At 52.9% G+C, this 17,485-nt stretch overlaps 7 protein-coding genes across 7 annotated transcripts; 3 read left to right on the top strand and 4 right to left on the bottom strand.

Moving 5' to 3' along the window:
- Positions 1-1,780: 1,780 nt before the first annotated feature.
- ISF_07680 (telomere length regulator protein (Rif1)) lies at positions 1,781-6,967 on the bottom strand (the record flags this gene model as incomplete). The annotated part of the gene is made up of 1 exon (XM_018851283.1): positions 1,781-6,967. The coding sequence occupies one exon, from the start codon at positions 6,965-6,967 to the stop codon at positions 1,781-1,783; it is 5,187 nt and encodes a 1,728-aa protein (XP_018701593.1).
- A 1,390-nt stretch (positions 6,968-8,357) lies between these two features.
- On the top strand, positions 8,358-9,863 carry ISF_07679 (Guanine nucleotide exchange factor, Ric8; the record flags this gene model as incomplete). The annotated part of the gene is made up of 4 exons (XM_018851282.1): positions 8,358-8,385; positions 8,436-8,512; positions 8,564-9,690; positions 9,758-9,863. The coding sequence occupies 4 exons, from the start codon at positions 8,358-8,360 to the stop codon at positions 9,861-9,863; spliced, it is 1,338 nt and encodes a 445-aa protein (XP_018701592.1).
- Positions 9,864-10,243: 380 nt separating this feature from the next.
- ISF_07678 (Chromo domain-like protein) lies at positions 10,244-10,998 on the top strand (the record flags this gene model as incomplete). The annotated part of the gene is made up of 2 exons (XM_018851281.1): positions 10,244-10,329; positions 10,386-10,998. 2 exons carry the CDS (start codon positions 10,244-10,246, stop codon positions 10,996-10,998), a joined length of 699 nt encoding a protein of 232 aa, XP_018701591.1.
- Positions 10,999-11,182: 184 nt separating this feature from the next.
- On the bottom strand, positions 11,183-11,732 carry ISF_07677 (hypothetical protein; the record flags this gene model as incomplete). The annotated part of the gene is made up of 2 exons (XM_018851280.1): positions 11,183-11,598; positions 11,666-11,732. The coding sequence occupies 2 exons, from the start codon at positions 11,730-11,732 to the stop codon at positions 11,183-11,185; spliced, it is 483 nt and encodes a 160-aa protein (XP_018701590.1).
- Positions 11,733-12,146: 414 nt separating this feature from the next.
- ISF_07676 (Acyl-CoA N-acyltransferase) lies at positions 12,147-12,836 on the bottom strand (the record flags this gene model as incomplete). Its single annotated transcript, XM_018851279.1, has 1 exon — positions 12,147-12,836. The coding sequence occupies one exon, from the start codon at positions 12,834-12,836 to the stop codon at positions 12,147-12,149; it is 690 nt and encodes a 229-aa protein (XP_018701589.1).
- Positions 12,837-13,368: 532 nt separating this feature from the next.
- ISF_07675 (Ribosomal protein L18a) lies at positions 13,369-14,335 on the bottom strand (the record flags this gene model as incomplete). The annotated part of the gene is made up of 3 exons (XM_018851278.1): positions 13,369-13,527; positions 13,608-13,981; positions 14,332-14,335. The coding sequence occupies 3 exons, from the start codon at positions 14,333-14,335 to the stop codon at positions 13,369-13,371; spliced, it is 537 nt and encodes a 178-aa protein (XP_018701588.1).
- Positions 14,336-14,898: 563 nt separating this feature from the next.
- Positions 14,899-16,410, top strand: ISF_07674 (COP9 signalosome complex subunit 12; the record flags this gene model as incomplete). Its single annotated transcript, XM_018851277.1, has 5 exons — positions 14,899-15,183; positions 15,241-15,536; positions 15,587-15,818; positions 15,865-15,926; positions 15,975-16,410. 5 exons carry the CDS (start codon positions 14,899-14,901, stop codon positions 16,408-16,410), a joined length of 1,311 nt encoding a protein of 436 aa, XP_018701587.1.
- Between the last annotated feature and the right edge of the window lie 1,075 nt (positions 16,411-17,485).

The following is a 17,485-nucleotide window of genomic DNA, read 5'->3' as shown; positions in this document are numbered from 1 at the left end:
GTGGGTAACCGAATGCGAGTAGCCTCTTGGCGAATAGCCTGGTTGCTCGTGGTCGTCGACCAACCAAACCGGACATCATTCCGGTTGCAACATTCTTTTCGCTCCTTTTCGCGAACCTGGAAACAAATCCCCAGCTGACAGCCCCATAACCAAGACATGGTAAAAAAGCGAAAGAGGTAAAAATTGTTGCGAAACATAACGGCTAGAAATGGCGGATAGAACAGAGAGTTATCCCCATCCCTGTAAGTCAGGCCCTTTTATCCGTATCCGTCTCCGACACCTCTACTGACGGATACGGCTGAGCTCACCGCCTAGAAGTAAAGCCAGTCAGAGCATAACTAGTTACAGCAAGTGACAGAAAGCAACAATACTCTATTTATTACGACGCACACACACCCGCGCGGGGTACGGCCAAAATCGGGTCCAACGTGCGAGGCGAACATGCACTGTAACCCGCCCGCCCAAGTAGGAGAGACACACATACTCTGAACGAGAAGCCACCTGGCGTCTGCCTTTTCTGCGTTTTCTCTATTCCAGATTAATGCCAAAAACTTTGTCTAGCCTCCCCTTCATTTCCCCCAACTTTCGGCTGTGGAAAACCCGACGGCTGACCAAGGAGGAGTGTTCTCCAGCCGGGCGCAACTGGGTCTCGGCTTAGCCGAAAGCGGTAATCCGAAATCAAGTCCGCGCTGAATCAAGCCACACGTCTTGCTTATTTCCAGAAACGCTCTAGATATTACACGGAAGAACAAGTTTTGTCCCCTGATCAGCGCCCTCGACGGAGAAAATAAAAGAGAGGAAAGTTTTCAAACCGGCGACGGCGCAGCCTCAACGTAAAAAGAATGCGTGCCAGCTAGCAACGGGGCTGAAACTGAAAAGTCTGGACTTTTCTGCAGGTTTCACTCTCTCGAGGAGCCAAAAAGGCACATGCAGGCAGACAAGGACAGACACACATGCAGTGCCCGTCAAGCATGGAAATCAGTCCGGGCGGCCGCTCCCAATATTGGATCTTGGCGCATTGCCGCTTGGGCAGGCATATTGACCCTCGTCAAGTCAGCCTGTTGTCGAGGCCAGTCCATGGATGCAGTGAAACCTTAATCTGGGGGATGAGACATCGATATCGAGCGCCCGTCGTACTACCTACCCTACCCCACGATGTGCATAATCAAGTCAACGGCTGCCCTTGACCTACTGCCTACCGGTCGAAAATAGTCCTGGTTTATTACTCGCAGGGAACTGCGGGCGCACAGCTGGTCAGGCTAGTTGAGTTACCAGGACATCTTCACCAAGTCTACTTTGCCGTAGTCTCGTAATAAGATTTCATGACACTTTATATTGTGTTTGTGTGTGCCAAGGTATATACACATATTCCCTACTCTTTTTTTTTCTACTAGTCCCGTCCGTCAGCTCAACAGAGCAAACAAAAACGCCGCAAGAGAAAAAGAACCAACATGGCTTAAAAAATGAAAGCCCTCCAAACCCACACATCTTTCCGGTATCCTTGAAAGCAGTTACCCAGCTGAGGTAGTAATTGTGTAAGAACAACAAAGTAAATGCAGAGTAAACACGCATTTGATTTCCATTCCGTCTCGTGCGCTTAGTTGCCTTCGCCTGAGGGAGCTAAGAAAAAAAAACATCAAACCCTACCACCAAAACTTAACGCCAATGATGCATAAAATGTACAGTACAGTGTGGGAAACGTTTCCGCCCTTGTGTATATATATTCGTGTTGTTGGTTTTCTTGAGTTTGGGCCGCTCGTTGCTTTCGAGTCGGTTCGCGTCACTGCCTATTCCTTCCGCGGAATTCAGCCTCGTATATCTCGCGCTTCATGTCCATAAGCATCTCCTCCATCTTGTATACCTCGTCACGGGATAGCGTCGTGCTGCGGAGCTGGTCGAGGCCCTGGCGGAGAGTGTCCATGAAGGACGGTTTGGGCGCTTCTGCCGGGGCCGGCTCATCCACCTCGCCAGGGTTCCCCGACGGGACCTCCTGTGGCAACGCGGCCTCCACCTCGTCAGCTTCCGCCTTGGCCTCGCTCGCAGTCGCAGCCCTGGCCTCGGTGACGAGCTGCGACATGACTTCTTCATCCGTGTCTGCGCCTTCCTTACGGCGTCCGCCCACAGTGCTGTCATTCGTGTCCACGTTTTCCTTATGGCGTCTGGCCACGGTGCTGTTGCGCTTCTGTTTGCCTTTGCGTCGGGAGCGATTTCGTTTCTCAGCACGCTGATTCTGTAGCCCAGGGCTCTTAGCATCCTTTGCTATAGTGTCCTCCGTGCGTTTAAGCTCCGGAAGAGATTGGGACTCTTCCGAGTCATCTTCAGCAGTCGGCACGTCCCGCTCTCGGACTGTCGCCCCATGCGTTGACTCGGTCACGGGTTCGGGCTCTCGCTCTTGAGAACAACGCTTTTTAGGCGTGTTGCCGACGCTGGAAAGCCCAGATCGCTTTCGTTTACCTTTTTCTGACCCGCCAGCCTTGCCAATTTCCACCTTACCGGCAGGGGTAAAAGGCAGAACAGAGGAAGAAGGTGCGACACCGGTGTCCTCAGGTGCTGAGCTAGGAATAGAGATTGGCAATTCACTATCCCTGGGTTGTTCTGCTGCTGCAGCCTTACCGCGCAACGATTTGCGTCTTCGGGATGTTTTACCAACCTCAGCAGCCCCTTTCGAGCTGGCCGCTTCCACGACTTTTGCTTCCTTCTGAGCTTGCTCCACCTCCAAAGCCTCAACAGCCGGTTCTCTCGGGGGCTGTGCAGCCGGATCTATTGAAGTCCGTGACCTTGTTTTCCGAGGTATGGATTTCTTGCGCTCTTTGGCCTGAGGCTGAGCATCGTCATTGACCTTCTCCATGTCAAGGCTGGATGGAATTATCTTGACTGGCTCATCCGGTCCATGACTTCTGCGGTGGCGACTTCTAGTAACCATGCCAGCAGCTGGTTGTTGTAGCTCGGACAGTGCAGTTGGTTCAGCGTTCTCAGCCTCCGTGCTCCCAGTTTGGTTAATGACTGGAGATCCAGGTGGCGATGAGAACTCCCAGTTTTCCAGCGCATTTCCCGCCCTTGATCGAGGCTTCAGCTCTGAAAGTAGAGGGCATGGCCGGGGCAGTGGCGGCGAGGATGGCGGATCGTTCAAGTCGTCCAGTTGAAGGACCTGGCCACGTCTTGGTGTGGGTGTGGAGGTGATATGCTTGCCATACTTCGCCTCCCTTTGCGGAGTGCCCTTTTGCTTCGATCTTGCCGAAGCTTTAGCCGTACTGGCTTCCTTCTCACCGCCTGAGGCGCTGGTAGAGGGCTTCCGCTGTTCGGAATAGATGTCGTGTTCCCCGCGCTGGCGTTCACGAACCTCCTTCTGTCTTTCAGTAAGATGCTGCGATTCCTCCACCACAGGTGATGATACAATGGGGGCAAATGTGATTTGAGAGTTGTCGTGTCGCAGGCGCTTTGGCGTGGCCGACGGCTTTGATCGCTTGCTGCGGGCATGCTCGGGTGGGAGTTCAGCATTGCGCTTTGTAGAAGCTCGGCCTTGCAGAGACGGTGTCGCAGATTCTGCTGTGCTATTCGGCTCTTGCTGTCCATCTTGATGAGACGACATCGAGGAGAGAGCAACAAAACTAATGTCATCTCTACCACGACCAGATTGAGCGCCGAACCCGTCAGCTTCAGAACCGGGCAGCACGATATCCAGTTTTAAGCGCAGCGAAGACACAACAGACTTGAGGCTCTCGGAGCAATCAACGCTTTCCTCATCCTTAACGACAATGTTCCAGGTATCGGCGGCCTTCTTGACGATGCATTTTTGTTTGCTTTTGAAAGCTGTTGTGAAGAGTACCTCAGCATCGTCAAATTGCGCCTTACTTAAGGAACCATTCCTAGTAAGAATGGCGCAAGATTGATCCCAGAGGGTTTCAACGGCTTTGCAGACAGATTCGCTACCTTCGCCAGCAAGGCGCAAGTCCTCATCCAGAATCCAAACGCAGATGCCAGACTGTAACTTGTTTAATAGCTTGAGCCCATGGGCACCTGACCGGCCCAGAAATCCGGCAACGGACTGGAGAAACAGAATGATATCCTCATTCCGCACAGTATCTTTGTTTCCTGAGTAAAGAGAGCTAAGGCAGCTGTTCCCTAGCTTGTAGAGATGGCCATACGGATCAGCCGAGTTACCCTTCGCCGTTGTTAGAGCGGTCCCCCACAGTCTCCGACGAGCAGCCTCCACAGCGTGTGCGTCTCGTGGTATATAGGCTACTTCGAAAAGAGCCGACGAGGCTTGGATAGCCATCGTGAGTTGTTGCAGTTGAATCGCATTTGCGTTCGGAAGAACAGAGTCCGCGAGGGCTTTTGCCAATGGTTCGACGACTGCCAACGCAAGCCCGGCATCGCCAGCTTGACATCTAGCATGTTCGCAAACTTTGGTAAATACTGATGACCATTGCAATAATGGCAAGTTAGGATGCAGCATGAGTCCTCTGTCCAAGAGAGAAACAAATTCTCGATAAACGGGGCCGAGAAGCTGCTCACTGCTAGAGCTGGTGGGAGCGGGAATGTCGGACGAGTCACCGAGAAGTAGGCTCAGACTCTGCGAGGCCAGTAGCCAAGGTGCGAATGGGGTCGTAGAGTTTCGAGGAAGCTGGTGCAGCAGTTCTCTAGCGAGCTCGAGACGATTTTTGCGGGGTCGATCTTTGAAGAATGGCTCAGAAACCGCCGAGAAGAATGTGCTAAAGGCTTCATCATCCTTCGCGCCGGGTGGTAGTGAGGCAAACATGTGCAAAAGATGCAAAACGGGGATACGGGAAACTCCTTGCGTGCTTTCTGGTTGATCGTTGTGGCGAGAGGGTGTCAAGATGGGTTCGAACTTGTTCGACGTCATTGACAGCTTCTTTTCCATAAAAGGTAGCACTCTTAGACCCTGTACGAGAACCGCAATGAAGTTTCCCATGGCTGTAAAGAATTTCGCGGTATTTGTCTCATCAGCCGAAGTCACACCAGTGGACCAGACTTTCGCGATGAAGCTGAATGTGCAGGCAATGAACTTGGCGGTGTCCTCCGATACCTTGATATCCTTGGCTGAGGCCGAGGCGATGGAGCCAACAAGTACGTGCCAAAGTCGATATGCCAAGCTCTCTTTGTTGGCCAAGTCGAGGAACTTCTTTTCGAGGATCGCGCTCACAGGTTGCAGAACTTTCTCACAATTCTTTCGGACCCATTTCGAATCAATGGGCGGCAATTCGTCGGCTTTGACAGGAGGGAGGTCCATTATTCGATCATGTCTCCAGACCCGGGGTGTTGCAACATCTAGTAAGCCGACAAGTATATGCGAGGCTTGCATCACGCAGTCACCAGGAATCTCAGGACTGTCGTCGAGACTGAGGAGCAAGCTCATGATGGGCTGCACAGTAATGTCCCATACTGTATCGGCGGAGTATGTTTGATTTCCTGGTGCAAACGTGTAATAGTAAAGGCTGCAGACGCCACCAAGAACAGTGCGCTTCAGCTTCGAGGCTTCTTCCAACTGCTTTGGCGATGATTTTCGTCGAAGCTGACTCATTAAAGGCTGGCAAAGTGTCGCTAGCACTTTGGGAGAAAGCTTGTTCTCGGTCAGAGATAGATATACGTATCTGTTCCACGCGTAGTTGGCTTCTTGTTTTGTTAAGCTATCAGTCATGTTGAATGCCAACTGAACAAGGGTCAACCATGGTGCGTAATACTGCCATCGCTCAAGGGGGCATTTGAGAAATAAAATGACAACGCTCCATATTTGCGGAACAGCAGATGACGTCTGCCTGTCTTTGATCATCTCGTTTAGCCGCGAGATGTAGAAGGACATGTACGCCTCGCCTTCGCTGGTCGCTTGCATAATTTCGGTCGCTCTCCGCGTCAATGGCTTTTCGGATCGCAAGCTGAAGCCAGCTTCGTTGCCAAGGCCAATTGCCTGTGATCTAATCTCTTTGATGCTGCTTAGCATGTCTGTGAACATGTCCTGCAGCCAGTCAGAGTATATAGTCATGTGCTTTGGCGCTTGTTTTATGAGACGTCTGTAGATCTGAATTCTGCTCATTATGATGCTCTTGCCGGTAACATGGGTTTCGATCATGTGTAGAGAGGCGACTAAGCGTCCAACACGATCAGAAGTCATGACCTTGGGCGGGAAGGTTTGCAAAGCTACCACCTGCATCAGATGGCGTACGACGTCCTTTTTCAGTTTCGAGGCATCTTCGAATGAACGAATGGCGTGGTCAATAATGAAGATGCCAAAGTCTGAGGTTAATGTCGAGGCAATGGCGGGAAAATGTAGGAAGGTAGCGACAAGGGTGAGAGCGTGGTTGATTAGAGAAGTATCGGGTGTTGCGTTGCCATTCTTGACAGTAATGTCGCGCTGGATAAACTGCATGAACAGGCTCATCTTTTCCTGAAGAGCAACACGATCGGGCAGGTTGTTGGATGCCTTGAGAACACGGGCTAGTACCATGTATGCATCGAGCTTAGAGTCGCGGTCGGAGCCAGCGAGCTGCTTGATTGTCGAGTCCAGCATGTCGATCATGTTTCCTTGCGACGCGTCTCCGTTGCCGTCCCCGTTCAGGGATGTAATAAGCGGGCTAGATGAGGAGGATGGCTTGAGAATGCCCTTGATCGGTCTCGATGCGGAGGAAGGAGTTGCAGAAGCGGTCGGGGATGGTTTGGGTGGCCGGGAAGCGTCGCTGTAGTCGGCAGGCTCCTTGTACTGCGTATGGGAAGACCATTCGACTCTTTTCCTTGTTCGCGTAGAGCCAGTGTTGGATTGTGCAGCGGCCGACGCCGCAGAGCCGGCATTGGGAGGCGTGTGAAGGTTGAGGCGATGATCGCAGGGCTGAGGTCTAGTCGAAGGTCCGGTTGCCGCGTCACGAGCGTGATTGGTTTCTCGGGGTGGCGTAGGAGGGCGAGCCGGTAGCGACGTGAAGAGAGTTGCCGCGGGCGTGTCTACTAAAGATGCCATGGCTGCCAGGCAGCGTGGGCGATCTAGACAGCGAAAGGGCCAAAGGTGACACAGGGGACGGCGGTCATCTGGCGGCGTGGGACAAGGCCGCTGAAGGAGCGAGGGTAGAGGTATAAAAAGAAATGAAATAAATAGACACTTCGAATCAGTAAGAAGATGTCGGTAGAGGTTAATTATATCCAGCACCTTGTCAAGCCGGGCTGTGTCTGCGAGATGGGGAACTGGATGGAATTTCTCCCTCGGCGGAGAGTAGCAAATCCATTAAACGCGGTCACGGACTACGGTTCACGTCAGACGCGTGTGGCGGACAGGGTTTAGCTGGTTGGCTGGCAACTGGGTCTGGCTGGCCTGGCGCGGCGCGTGGCGAATCAGGCGGGCCGGTGGCTGGTTAGTGGGACTGCTGGGGCGCTGGGGAAGTCAGGCAAGTCAGTGGGACTGGGCACAGTGGTACAGTGGGCAGGCACTGACTGCTACAAGAAACCGCCTGCGCCACCATTACCTGTGGCTGAGACAGCCCGACATCAGGAGGGAGGAAGATTGTCAGAACGGTTGAAGGTTCAGCTTCTTACTCTCACTTGTTGAATATATGAAGCGATCATAATACCAATATAGTATTTATCTCACTTTTCCCTAGAATATACACTTCGGATCATGAGCTGTGGTACCAGCACGGAGTTACAAGGTTCTACCTACTAACTTAGTTAGCTTGGCATACTCCGACTCACCCGGCGCAACGGTAAACTGTAGAGCAAACCAGGCGCTGGCAGTATCAGAAAAAAACTCAATCGCCGTCCTAACTTCCAGAGGAACCTCAAGAACCCGCCAAACAACTTTCCGTCAATCTCTTAGGGCAGGTTGTACTCGACGGTCGATCCTCACAGCCAAAAGCGACCCCTCCACCGCAATCGCAATCGCGAGGTGGGGTTTGGACCAAACATTCGATCCTCGCAAATCTCTCGTGGCTTCCGCAAACTTGGAGGCAGCATCTCCCATGCTACATCTTTAGCCTCGTTGAATCACCGGCATGTGTCTCATCCTCAGAGGACAATCTTCTACCCACAGCATTCCTACATACGCGCCTACATCCCTGCGAGTCGCCTACGTACTCTGAACTGGTACGACTCGCACCTCAGCCCTGTGCGCTCCGCGCCGACAATCCCTCTCGCTGGAAATATATATACCGCCCTGCCGGATCTATTTTCTCATCTGCGTCACCGAAATTGCCACTTCATTCCATAGAGTTGCAGCATCATGTCGCCACAAACTCTTGGTGCCGCTACTGGCCCAGGCAAGCTCCCCTTTTTTGCAAGCAGTACCACGCCCACCTAACAACTCGACTATAGCAAAACTCGAGGCAGTCACCAAGCTGGTTGACAAGCTAACTAAGGACATGGGCAGCCTATCCATGGCCCCTGAAGGTGAGCCTGGCGAGACCACAATTTCTGCCATTGCATCTAACAAGTTACAGAACGGGACAATGCGCTGCAGGAACTGAAAATCTATGGCCGAGATCCTCGTAACGCAGATCCTATATTCAAGAAAGAGGTTAGACCGTCTTGCGCTCCTAATTAACAGGCGTAGCTAACATGTCAGCAGGGAGTATCTATGCTTCTCGCCTTTGCCTTTAATGACAAGGCATCGAGTGAAACCTCACGCGGCGCGCTCAGAGTTCTTGCGAACTCCATGGTGCTCAAACCTGAAACGAGGAAGATGTTTGTAAATAGCGGATATGCGACGAAAGCATGCAAAAGACTCGATACCGAGAGCTGGGATGACGAGTTTCTCCTCTCACGTATCCTCTTCCTCTCGACATACAGCGAAGAAAAGATCAAGCTCTCTCCCCTGATCAAAGAGTACGGCCTTGCTTGTAGCATCAACTCCAATATTGGCCGGCATGCAATGTCAAAATCAGCAGATAGCCGTACAGCTGTTGGGTCCATGGAGGAAATGGCTCTGCCCGAGACGCTCAAACTTCTACACAACGTCACTCACTTCTGCCCGGAAGAAATTTCGGCGTTTACGCCTTCGGTGCCGCATATCATTTCGCTGCTGCGCGCCCGCAAACTACCGAATTCGAAGGTTCTAGATCCGCCTTTCGGTCCGCTGGTCAATTCGCTTCTCAACCTGGACATGACGGCTGAATCGTCCAAGTCTGCCATGTTTCCCAGCGGAGAGGAGGCCAACCTGGGCTCCAAGTTGATCGAAATACTTGACAGGGCCATAAATGAGTATTCTGGCTCTGAACTTGACGCCAATGTTACACCGGTTGTCAAATTCCTGCTAGAGGTATACAACCTTGCGCCGGAGCTTGTCCAGAAGAAGCTACGTGAGAGTATCATACCGACGTCAGAGGATCGTGAAAACGTGCTGGGCAAAGGCTCGTCACTATCATCCCGGCTCTTGAAAATTTCGATAGACCCCATGGCTCCCCATCTCGGTCCTGTCATTTCTCACCTTTTCTTTCTCATGTCAGAAAGCGATGCCTCCCAGTTTGTGGAAAATGTCGGGTATGGCTATGCTTCGGGATACCTCTTCCGAAATAATGTCCCTGTTCCTGCATCTGCAAAAGCAACTTTCGATGCTGCAGACGAAACTGGAAGCCCGCGGCCGGTGAACCCCATAACGGGTCAGTTTATTGACAGGGAGGAGCCGGACGATCTACCACCAATGACGGAAGAGGAAAAGGAACGAGAAGCCGAGCGCCTCTTTGTCCTGTTTGAGAGGTATGTTTGGCGATGTCACCGACTTTGGTAGCTGATACGGTTCGACAAAACTAACGTTCTTGTGCAGGCTTAAGAAGAACGGTGTCCTCAGCGTGCAGAATCCTGTAGAGCAGGCTGTACGGGAAGGTAAACTCCGTGAGCTCAAAGACGATGAAGTAGAAGAAGCTGACTAAGGCTACTGCGTAATACCATGATAAACGAATGATGCGTAACGTGCGGTAGCTGGAATGATAACATTACCGAGAATTGGCATACGAAGTACGGCTTCATGTTGCATCGGGTACGTTTAAAGTGCCGCATAGTTTATCATTTATTGAGTATTTAGAGAACCCCATTCGTTCGTTTGACGAAACCTGCCTGCGTGGTTGTTTGCGCGCAGTCGGTCGCTCACTTGGCCATTTTTCCCGTCATCAGCGTGCCTGCCTTCTACGTTGCTAGCCTTACATCTCCGTTTTCGCGGCACAAAAGAATAGTCGCCCTCTTTTGATTTCTTTCAATTTAGACTTCCAGTCAGATCAAGGTCCGAATTGCATCCTCTCTCGAAGACGCCAACATGCCTCCAACAGTCGTTTGCCTTCCCTTTCCAGAACTTCCCTTTCCAGAACACTATGACGAAGATGCCGATCCCGATGGCTCACGGTGCGTTCAGTGGTTTGATTCACTCACGAGGCGATATTTATCTAACACGACTGCAGTTCTGACCTTCTCGACAGGCAACCGCAAGAGGGAGAAGGCGATCCTACGAAGGCGGCTACTTCCGCGAAGCAGCGCAGCAGCGAAATCCAACCGACGCGACCACCGACCCGAAAGAGAGGTTTACGAGATAAGTTAGCAACAGAGGTCGAAAAGCAAAGCCCCAGGGAAACTCGGACGCCAAAGACTACTCCGCCCTCGGACAACAAAAAATCTGGTTTGAAGCGTAAGCGAAATGAGGTTTTTGGTTCAGACACCGAAGACACGCCCCCGCCAGCAACAAAGAAACGCAGGGGACGCAAGAATATGCAGAAGGAGCGCGATATTGAGAGCCCTGGATTGACCCCGGGGCAGGGTTTGGAGGAAGACGGCGGCAGCGATGAATGGGAAGCGGAACGAATCGTCGGCGCTCGCATTGAGGCGGACACCTACATCCACTGGTACGAGGTGAAGTGGAAAAACTGGTCGACTAAGCACAATACTTGGGAGCCAAAGAAGAACCTGGCGGCCTGCCAGAATCTTATTGAAGAGTTTGAAGCTCTTGAGCAAAAGAAGGCGACGGCCAAGAAGAAGCACGACAAGAAGCAGCATGCGGCATCCCTCTTAGAAAAATGAACAGCCAGTGAACATATTACTCAAATGTGTTTAAAATTGGATGCATTAAAAGCGTCCCTATCGGGATGGAAGCAGGGGACCGAGAAGAGATTTGCTATAGATGCCTTTTTCTCAAACATTTACCCAGTAAAGAGTTGCTCATGGTTGGTTCCGAAGGATATGATACAATAAACAGAGACTTCCCTCAGCCAATGTTCTGCACCATTGTGACCATGCCGAGCACGCTGGAGATCAGGCAGAGGCAGCTGCGGGTGAGGTTGAGCAAGTTCCAGCGCCGCAGGAGCTCGCGCAGGTTCCACGAGGCAGCCTCGTCGCGGCCCTCAGCAATCTTGTGCAGGCAGGCGTTGGTGTATCGCATGACGACGAGCGTAAAGGGCACGATGGCCGCGGCGAAGCCGGCCGCCGCCACGTACCCGCCCCAGACGCCGCCGGCGCGGCGCGCGTCGAAGGCGGCGTAGCCGTAGGCCAGGACTACGCCGCCGGCAACGCGCGGCATCAGGTGCGCGCCGCGGCGGTAGAGCTCCCGCCACGAACGGGCCGTCGTCTCGGGCACGTCGAGCGCGGCGGAGACGCCCATGAGGGTAGCCGAGGCAATGGCGCCTAGGGAGAGTTCGGTCAGAGATGGTACGAAGACGGGAAGGCGAGTTGGCAGCAGAGGTGAACTTACCAGAGGCCCAGGCAGAGCCTACAATGCCGGTGGCGACGGCGAGGAGCGATGGTCCGGCGAGATGCATCTTGAGGTGATGAGGTAGCCGAAACGCGGGGAGGTTGCGATGGGGAGAGCTACAGGGTAAGGAGCTTCACGGGAAGAGCTGGACGGACGTAGCTTCGATGCGACGACAATAGGCGAGTTTCTATGTACGTGATGAGGTTCAATTGATGCGATTCGATGGGATAATTTTGTGGAGGATGAAATATGATACAGAAAAGTATATTTTGCGAGACTGAACCTGTTTTCGTACTGTAGACGTCACGCCACTCCGCAGCTCAGGCAAAACACACCCACTGTAAAGCACCTGTTAAGGAGATCCGTTTTGGGCGCATGAAAATCTCGGCCTTCGGCAAAGACAAGGTGGCCGACCATGAGCTAAAAAAAGGTCCCCTAGACAAATCATCTCCATCTAGCTCATCCTCGTCAACTACCAAATCTACTGCGGTTTCTCTAGCGAGTATGCAAAACACAACGGCAGCAGCGGCGCGTTCTCCGTGTCGATCCACTTCTTGACCAGCTTGAAGCCCAACTTGCGCAGCACGTTCTGGCTCGGCGCGTTGGAGTCGAGCGTGATCGCCGCAATGTGCTCCGGCACCGTCACCACCCCCTCCCCCGCGCTCGCCGCCGCAGAAGAGGGCAGCGTGCTCGAGTCCACCGCCAGCTCCGCCGGCTCGCGCGGCAGCGACCAGTACACCTCGAGGAAGCCGGAGACCGCCTCGCTTGCGTAGCCGCGGCCCCAGGCCTCGCGGCGCAGCATATAGCCCAGCGCGGGCCAGCCGAGCAGGTCGGCGCGGATGTGCGAGCCGACGGTGCCGACGAGCGTGCCGGTCGAGCGCTCTACCACGGCGAGCACGTAGATGTCGTCACCGAGGGGCGAGAGCAGCTTGTCGAGCTTGGTGCGCGTCTCGTCGGGCGAGGCGTCGGGACGGCCCTGCGAGGTGAAGACCATGACCTCGGGCTGCAGCCGCAGCTCGTGGTAGGCGGCGAGGTCGTTGGCGGTGAAGGACCGGAGCGTGAGCCGCGCCGTGTGGTGCGGTGGCCGCGCGGGTACGGGGAGGTACCGCGCCGGCCGGGTCGTCTGCACCTTGACCAGGTCAATGAGCGTCTGGTCCATGTTGTCTGCCATGTTGGTCCGGATAGAGAGGCTTGTGTCGTGGGTAGCCTCTTATGGTTTTGTTGTAGCAGAATGTCTTCTCGCTGATTAAAAGCTGCTCCGATGTAACGTCCAAGTCGGCACTACGGTGTCATGGGAAAAGCTGTAAAAACTACGAGGAGGCATTAAGAAACCAAATGACTCACGGCGGTCTTCATCGGGTGAACATCCCGTTGATGGCACCTGCCCCACTGCGGCTGCCAAAATAGCGAGTATGATCCCGTCTAGGCTGCGAATGGCGAAGTTCAAAAACCGAAACGTAACAGAATTGAACTCGACGGGTTTGCTAGCCGGAGACCAATTGATTGTCGCAGCTCCCCAACGCATATTCGTCATGCCTCACTCGAACAAGCGTCACAAGCATGGGAACGTTCATTGTAACATGTTTTTAGAAATTTTTGGTTCATGTCGATGCCCTTATCTAGAGCAAATGCAGTTGATATTTTTTTAACCGTAGTAAACACCTGCAAAACCCTGCCAAACCCCAATCCAAGCCAAAAACACTCTAAGCGAAAGTGGAAGGTCGGTTCGCGCTGAAGACCTTGCTGCTGGCAGCCTTGGTGACGCGGTGGGGGAGGGGGAAGCTGAGATCCTTGGTGAGAAGCTGCTTGATGTAGGGGCGCTTGACATCGTCGGCCTTTTCGATCTCGACGACGCGGAGGATCTGTGAAACGGCATGTTAGCATTGCGATTCCTCGGACGCTATGCGAAGGCCGTCGTAAAATGTCAGCAGAATAGACGTACGTGGATGGACCTGAAGCGGGCGCGGTGGCGGGCGGCCATGTCGGAGTACAGAGCCTCGACGGCATCGGTGCGGCTCATCTCGCGGTACTCCTTGTACATGTTGTGGGTGCCGGAGCGCGAGTCGTAGCGGATCCAGATGCCGAAGTTCTTGACCTTCTGGGGGTGCTTCTCGGCGATGGCCTTGACGGAGACGATCTCGCCGGTGGCCTTCTTGACCTTGCGCAGACCGCGCAGGAAGTACCAGAAACGGGACTTGGCGACGGTCGTGTTGGGGGCGAAGATGGTCATGCGGTACATGGCCGGGGTAGGGTTGGCCTCGGTGGGCAGATGGCGGCCGATGACCTCGAATTCCTGAAGACGACCTGGTGAAATGACTGTTAGTATGAGAGCAGTTTCGGTTGGCGAGCGGTTTGGTTTGAGATTTGCGCGGTGTAGTCGGCGGAGGAGAAGGCATTGTGTGTCGGGAATGTGGTGTTGTCGAGTCGCATGTCGAAACTTCGACCGTGTAGTAGGGGAATATAATTCCTATTTCCATGTCGTTCGAAGGAAACGAGTTCGACAGTAATTCATTCGCTTGAAATCCGTATCCCCTCTTCGACCAAGGCGTTCATCGTCCAATGTTTCAATTCGAGGGTTTGCATCGCAAAGTCGACAAAAATCTCCGGCCTCGGACAATCGCGCAATTCGCAAAACCAAACAACCCGCAGCGGAACCAAGTGCTTACCCATCTGCAATGGCTGTTAGCAAATACTATGGCAAGTCGTGGGTTATTCGTGGGCTTGCTTACATTGACGGTGGTTACCTTCCGACTTTGGCTGAGATTTGAAGATGTTCAAAGTCGGGAGGCCTTGTAGTGATAATTTTTGTGTGCGGAAAGTGGGGAGGGCTGGCTGGCTCTCACTGCCTGCAGGGCTTTGTCGCGGCTGGCGATTGGCCACGAGTTTGAGGATGGCCCCACAAAGCATAAAGGCACCACCAAAATTCCAGATCACGTGCAGTGGTTGGGAAAAAACGACGAGACCCAGAAAATTTTGGGGTTGCGTTTCCGTTTGGGCTTTGGGCTGTCAAGGGTACGTACCGAGTTGGTCGCCGCCGCCCGACTTCCATCCTGCCTGCGACAAGCTGGGATCCACCACCCCTCCAAACAGACGACAAGGCGGCATCTCACTAGCATTCGCCGCCGCGTCTTGGCGTGTACCGGTTCCTTATTTGAAGGAGGTTCAATTGAAAATCATCTTATGACTCGAAATTCGACGCAACCCCTTCGTCTACAGCATAACGCGCCGCAGCCATGAATGAGCTGTTTGAGGAGTTTGCGGAGGCTCACTCTCTCAAGCATGGCTACATTCTAGCTCAAACACTGTCACCAGTTCCGCCGCCCGGGCAGCCCAACAGACTTCGACAAATATCGCAAAGCACAAACGCTCTTGGCAGCAAGGGCGAGCTGAAGCATTTCATCAAAATCAAGACGGCGCGAAAGGTGAAGCTCGATCATGACGAAGTCAACGGCTGGGTCGAGGTCTACGCCGCTTACTGGAAAGCTGTCGGTGAGATTGCCGCCGGCGAGGAGGGAAGAGTAAGCAAACAAGCCGCTTTCAGCCAAGAATTCCATGTTAATCAGTTTTTATTTTAGTCAACATGGACCAAGGTATACGAGGCATGGAAGGAGGTGACGTCGATGCTCATTCGCGGATACAATAATTTTGGCTTTGAGGCATGGACCATCCCGACCCTGTACATGGTCGGCAAGTACCTCCGACTCTTTGCCATCAAGTCGGATGCAGAACGCAGCAAGCAGTCTGAAGTAATGCCGACGGGGTCCGCCGCCCTTATGCAGGACGACTTTGACCCCGAAGCAGATAAACAGGCTCAACTGCGCGACTGTGAGCAGCATTTGAAGAGAATATTCACCCTTTGTCTCAATGATAGGTGCGAAACATTATACGCAGCTAGTTTTCAGTATTCTAACATCTCTCTAGGGCTCCATTGGAAGAATCAAGAAAGTGGGGGATATACTACATCATCAACTTGCTGTTCAAAACATATTTCAAGCTCAACTCTGCCTCGTTGTCAAGAACAATCCTCAAGACCCTGGCGGTGTATAACCAGAAGGGAGACATGCCGCCGCTCGAGTCATTTCCCAAGTCCCAGAGAGTCACATTCAAATACTACGAAGGCGTTCTCTTCTTCCTCGAAGAGAATTATACAGAGGTGTGTATGTCTACATTGCCGCTGAGACCGGGCTAACGATAGACAGGCTGAGAAATACCTTGTCGAAGCTTGGAACCTTTGTCAAAAAGATGCCAAACCAAACTCCGAGTAAGCCTACCACATCACACATGGCAAGCACCGACTGACCGTTGGCAGGCGCATTCTCACATATCTCATTCCTTGTCGGCTGCTCACCAGCCATGTTCTTCCTACCAAGCAGCTGCTGGAGCCATACCCCCGCCTGCAAGAGCTGTTTCTACCCCTCGCCAAATGCATTCGGAGCGGCGACTTGCGCAACTTTGATATTGCCCTCCAGCATGGAGAAGATCAGTTCGTCAAACGCCGTATATACCTCACCCTCGAACGTGGCCGCGACATCGCGCTGCGCAATTTGCTTCGCAAAGTATTTATTGCGGGGGGCTTTGATGAGCCGAAAGAGGGCGAAACGACACCGGTCCGTCGCACGCGAGTTCCTGTCGCAGAGTTCCAGGCTGCCATTAGTATGGGCAGCGGTGGCGACAGCATAGATACCGACGAGGTCGAGTGCTTATTGGCAAATATGATATATAAAGTGAGTCACATCATTGAGTAATCACTTCACACGGAGACTTCCTTTCGTCTGAATGTGGCCATAGCCGCGTTGTGCAGACATGGCCGTGTACAACGGAGGGGCAGCCACGTCATAAGGCGGCTACGGCGCCTGACGACGCCCAAGGCCAACACGTACTACGTCACAGCGTCAGCACACCATTGGACACCCGTCTCATGTACCCCTGCTATGAGTCATCTGCTAATTATGTTGCCTACTAGGACCTGATGAAAGGCTATATTGCGCGTGAGCGCGGCATCGTGGTATTGTCGAAGAAGGGGGCTTTCCCAGGAACAGGGGTATAGGCTGAGAAAGCTAACGAGAGGAAAAGAATATGCGTCATCAAAGTAAAACAGCCTGAGGAGACTTTACAGTTTCAATGTTTATCGTTTAGCTCGGCATTGGCGGGCCGATTTACCTGCGTGGCCGTTTTACAAGGCCGCCTAGTTGTTGCTTCACGGTCCGCGTCAGAGCAGGCAGTTTTCGGGGCTGGGGGTACGAATTTATCTACGCTTCGTTATGAAAGCTCATACTTCTGTATTTATTTCGCCCCGAGACTGGAAAAAGCTCGTACGTCACCAGGTTTACGCCTCGCCCTGGTTCAGCCAAGTGGTCACTCTTTCTTCGCCGAGATTCCATCACGTTCCTTCTTTTTAATCTTTGACAATTGAGTCACTGATATAGTGACCGAGGAGGGAGTCATCGGTAGATGGGGCATCGGTTCTGTGTCTGCGCCAGGCATCCAACATTGCACAAGTGGGTGTGAATCTTGGACGCCCCCTCCTCCCCGCTCCCATGCAATCTCCTGCATGCACACTTGGTCACAATTGTGCACAATTCCCGAATGATGAGATAAATGCGTAAAGGAAGATATATTCATTGCGGTAATTAATCGGTTCTGCAACGAGTGACAAGAATATGATACAGGAATGGTACCGAGCTGGCCGTTCTCCGGCGCAGTCGTACTGTAATGATGAGGAATAGAAAGAGACAAAGGAGATCTAATAATAACACCAAGCCGAGACTCTTTTCCCTTTTCCTTTCTGGTTGCTTTCCGCAAGCAAGTCTCTTAACATAA

Source organism: Cordyceps fumosorosea (genome assembly GCF_001636725.1).
Source record: "Cordyceps fumosorosea ARSEF 2679 chromosome Unknown scaffold_23, whole genome shotgun sequence".
Taxonomy (NCBI): Eukaryota; Fungi; Ascomycota; class Sordariomycetes; order Hypocreales; family Cordycipitaceae; genus Cordyceps; species Cordyceps fumosorosea.
Note: the sequence above shows the minus strand (reverse complement) of the source record. Positions and strands in the feature narration are given on the sequence as shown.